This window comes from Neolamprologus multifasciatus, chromosome 5 (assembly GCF_963576455.1).
Source record: "Neolamprologus multifasciatus chromosome 5, fNeoMul1.2, whole genome shotgun sequence".
Classification (NCBI taxonomy): Eukaryota; Metazoa; Chordata; class Actinopteri; order Cichliformes; family Cichlidae; genus Neolamprologus; species Neolamprologus multifasciatus.
Window position 1 is genome coordinate 32,701,495 of NC_140443.1, and position 3,967 is coordinate 32,705,461.

Below are 3,967 nucleotides of genomic sequence, written 5' to 3' on the forward strand. Positions count from 1 at the left end.
CATGTCTGACACTCATACTGTAAGACAAATGGTAGGGGGTGTAGTAAGGATGTTGGGGGGGAAACAGGAACTCCAGAGGACCAGTCTTTTGTCTCTTGAGGATTCTGGGAAGTAGCAAGAGAGTGTGAACCTTGAGGTGTGAAACAGCTGTGTACTGCCTTTTGTTCCTGGAGAAGGTATTTAGCTGAGAGCCATGCTAGGCTCAGAGAGACTCTGCTGACCGTCTGTCCGGCGGCCATGGGGGCTCCACAAGCTTGTTTGTATGTTGTCTTCGTGTGCATGAATTAAAGAATGTTAGCTACCGCTCATCGCTCGTCTGCAGGCTTTATTTAAGTGGAAAACTTCCACAACACGCTATGCAGCCATTTATTTACATCGCCAGTGAGCAATGCAAAAATAACAAACAAAAAAATCCCTAAAAGGTACCCAAGCTTCCTGATTAAAAAAAAAAATTAAACCAAAACACAATTTACTTACCTGACCTTGTAAGTGAAAAACAGGAGAAAACTGAGTCAACAGAAATGACTTCTCAACCCTACCAGGCTGCCTCAGTGGACAATATATACACAGTGAAAAAAGTACGAAAATGCTACTTTACAACAAAAATGCTCTAGCGCCAGACAAACACATCAGGTTGTACATACTAATACCAATTTATTAAGTTTTCATACAAAGACACTAGGTAACACTTGGAAGGACAGACTGTTTGTTGGGTGGTGGAGGCAAGGAGAGAAGGGACCAGGGGGTTGTCATCGGTACTGGTGTGATCAACCAATTATTCAATCCCAGAACAGAAATGAATTCCACCCAATGACATAAGAGGCTGATTATTAAAAATGATCCAAGCATGCCTTATGACCTACACAGCATGTACAGTTAACACAGCTAAATGGCTGAGAAATTGCAAAGTTCCACAAATGTCATGTGACACACTCATTGGCTAAAAGAATGATGACATCACACACATTTAGAATCATACCACCAATCTGATCCTTTGATCCTTTGATCTTTAAAACCCATAAATAGGGGTGAAAAGCAACCACTTTTAGTCCGTTATTGGCAGCATTTAAGTTCGCAGCATTCGAATCTTCGCCAGAGAAGCATTTCAAAAGTTTTGGTCAAAGGAGCTTTTGGTCAAAAACTCTTGGATCCTTTGCAAAGTCAGTGCATCCAGACCTCAACATGTCTCAAAGAGAAGATCCAAACGGACAAGAAGTTGACCCTTACGCTCTTCCCTGGGATCAACCACTAGACCCTTACCTCTCCTCTCTTCCTTGGTGTGAACAGGTAGAAGTAGAGGACAAGCGCTTGGAAGAATTAGAGAATGAAAATCTCGTCAACAGAGAGAAGATTGTGTTACTGACACAAGAAAATGAGAAAAAGAGCGCCGAATTGAAAAAGCTGTCCTACCAGCTTCAAGATAAGGAAGCTGTTATTGATGAGAAACAATGGGAACTCCTAGATAAGGACAAAAAGATCCAAGAGCTCCAAGCAAAGCTTGATGAAGCTCTGAAAAACAATACAGAAATCCTCCAACAGAAGAGACAAGAGGACAGAAAGCAGAAAGACATGAAGTTTCAACTCCAAAACACGCAGATACAACACAGAGTGCTAAAAGCAAGGCTTGATTACCACCTGAAAGCAAATGAAGATCTTCGTCAAGAGAAGAGGCAACATGAGATCAAGCAAAAAGAAATGGCTTGCAAGCAGAAAGACATGGAGTGCCAACTCCAACAAATACAGGAAAAAGACAGGATGCTGCAGGCAAGGCTTGATAAGACACTGCACAACTATGAGGAGTTGCTGCAAGAGAAAAGACAACATGAGGTCCAACAACAAGAAATGGATTTCAAGCTTCAGACCACTGAGAAAAAACACCAAGACTTGCAAGGAAAGCTTGACGAAGCGCTGCAAAAAAATGAAGAAATCATCCAAGACAAAAAACAGCTGGAAAGGAAGCAGAAAGACACACAGTACCAACTCCAACAGATGCAGGGAGAAGAAAGGATGCTGCGGGCAATGCTTAATAACACTCTCCTAAAATCTGAGGAGTTGCTTCAAGCAAAAAAGCAACAGGAGATCAAAGAAAAAGAAATGGACTGCAAGCTTCAGAGCGCTAAGAAACACAGCGAAGGCTTGCAAGGAAAGCTTGACGAAGCTCTGCAAAAACATCAAGAAATCTTTGAAGAGAAAGAACAGCTGGTCATAAAGCAGAAAGAAGATGAACTTCTTCTCCAGGACTTTCAGGGGAAAAACAAAAGCCTGCAAGAACTTTATAACAACATGAAAAACAAAACAACAGAACTGGCAGCAGAAAAGGAAAAAGAGGAGGCAACATCTAAACAACTGAAAGAAAGGTTGGACGAAAAAGACGCCAAATTAGAAGCAGTGGAGAAAACTCGCAAGAAACTTGAGCAGCAAAATAGAGAAACAATCGATGAGCTGAGTACCCTGATCCTAGAAAAAAAAGTGCTCGTCGAAAAGCTGCTGCAAAAGAAGAAAAAACGCTTCTGCTTCTTCCGGAGGAGGGACACTCCTGCTTTTACTACTGCTGATGTCACCTCGTCTTCCTCCACCTCTGCTCCAGCTTAATTTTCCCCTCTCCTCTCCGCATAGTGCTTGCTCAGAGGGGATTGTTGGGCTTTTCTCTCCTCTTTCTCTTTGCTCCTTTCTATCCCTTTCCATTACCCTCTTCTCTAACACCCCCCCCCCCCCCCCCCCATTTCCTCCATATTTTAATAAACACAATTAGTTACATTTTACAACTGTCTGATTAGTGTCTTTATTTAAGAATGAACTGTCTTTGTCACGGTCTGGGGACCAAGGACTCGTCTGTATTTTGTGTTTGGCTGAACCTGGACTTCATAACAGCATCACAAGGAGGAGTCTGTAAGCTGATTGGAGAAACGTTGCACGTTATTCCAGGTGGCTACACGACTGGAGGAGACATCTATGAAGTGCTGCAGAGCTTGACTGCTCTGCAGAAATATGTGGCAGACCGTACATCAGGAGGAGACTGTATGGTACCCCTGTAGAAGGTGTTAAGGATGGGTTTGGGGAGGCGCACCTTCTTCAGTCGTCTCTTGAAATGCAGTCACTGCCGAGCTCTTTTTCTCACTGATTTGGTGTTACTGGTCCAGGACAGGTCCTCTATGAAGTGAACACTGAGGAATCTGGTGCTCTTCACTCCGTCTACAGTGACACCAGCAATGCTGAGCGAGAGATGAACAGCCTCTTTCCTAAAGTCAACAATCAGCTCTTTTGTCTTGCCAACATTGAGACATAGATTCTTGTCCTGCCACCAAAGCGCCAGTCGCTGCACCTCCTCCCTGTATGCTGCATCATCATCATCCCTGATGAGTACCACCACTGTGGTGTCATCTGCAAGCTTGATAATGTTGTTTGCTTTTGTTATGCCCGCCCCCACAAACCCACCACCCAAGAAAGAGCAAAAACAATGTACTTTTCAAAGCGCTATGCAGCCATTTATTTACATCGCCAGTGAGCAATGCAAAAATAACAAACAAAAAAATCCCTAAAAGGTACCCAAGCTTCCTGATTAAAAAAAAAATTAAACCAAAAGACAATTTACTTACCTGACCTTGTAAGTGAAAAACAGGAGAAAACTGAGTCAACAGAAATGACTTCTCAACCCTACCAGGCTGCTGCAGTGGACAATATATACACAGTGAAAAAAGTACGAAAATGCTACTTACAACAAAAATGCTCTAGCGCCAGACAAACACATCAGGTTGTACATACTAATACCAATTTATTAAGTTTTTCATACAAAGACACTAGGTAACACTTGGAAGGACAGACTGTTTGTTGGGTGGTGGAGGCAAGGAGAGAAGGGACCAGGGGGTTGTCATCGGTACTGGTGTGATCAACCAATTATTCAATCCCAGAACAGAAATTAATTTCACCCAATGACATAAGAGGCTGATTATAAAAATGATCCAAGCAT

General features: G+C 42.7%; 1 protein-coding gene across 1 annotated transcript; it reads left to right on the forward strand.

The window, feature by feature from the left end:
* The first annotated feature begins 562 nt into the window (after positions 1-562).
* On the forward strand, positions 563-2,723 carry LOC146519131 (uncharacterized). Its single transcript, XM_085159573.1, has one exon. The coding sequence runs from the start codon at positions 1,183-1,185 to the stop codon at positions 2,590-2,592; it is 1,410 nt and encodes a 469-aa protein (XP_085015699.1). The 5' UTR covers positions 563-1,182; the 3' UTR covers positions 2,593-2,723.
* Positions 2,724-3,967: the final 1,244 nt, after the last annotated feature.

Excerpts from the sequence above, each read along its gene's own strand:
- LOC146519131 (XM_085159573.1), top strand. The coding sequence starts at position 1,183 with ATGTCTCAAAGAGAAGATCCAAACGGACAAGAAGTTGACCCTTACGCT.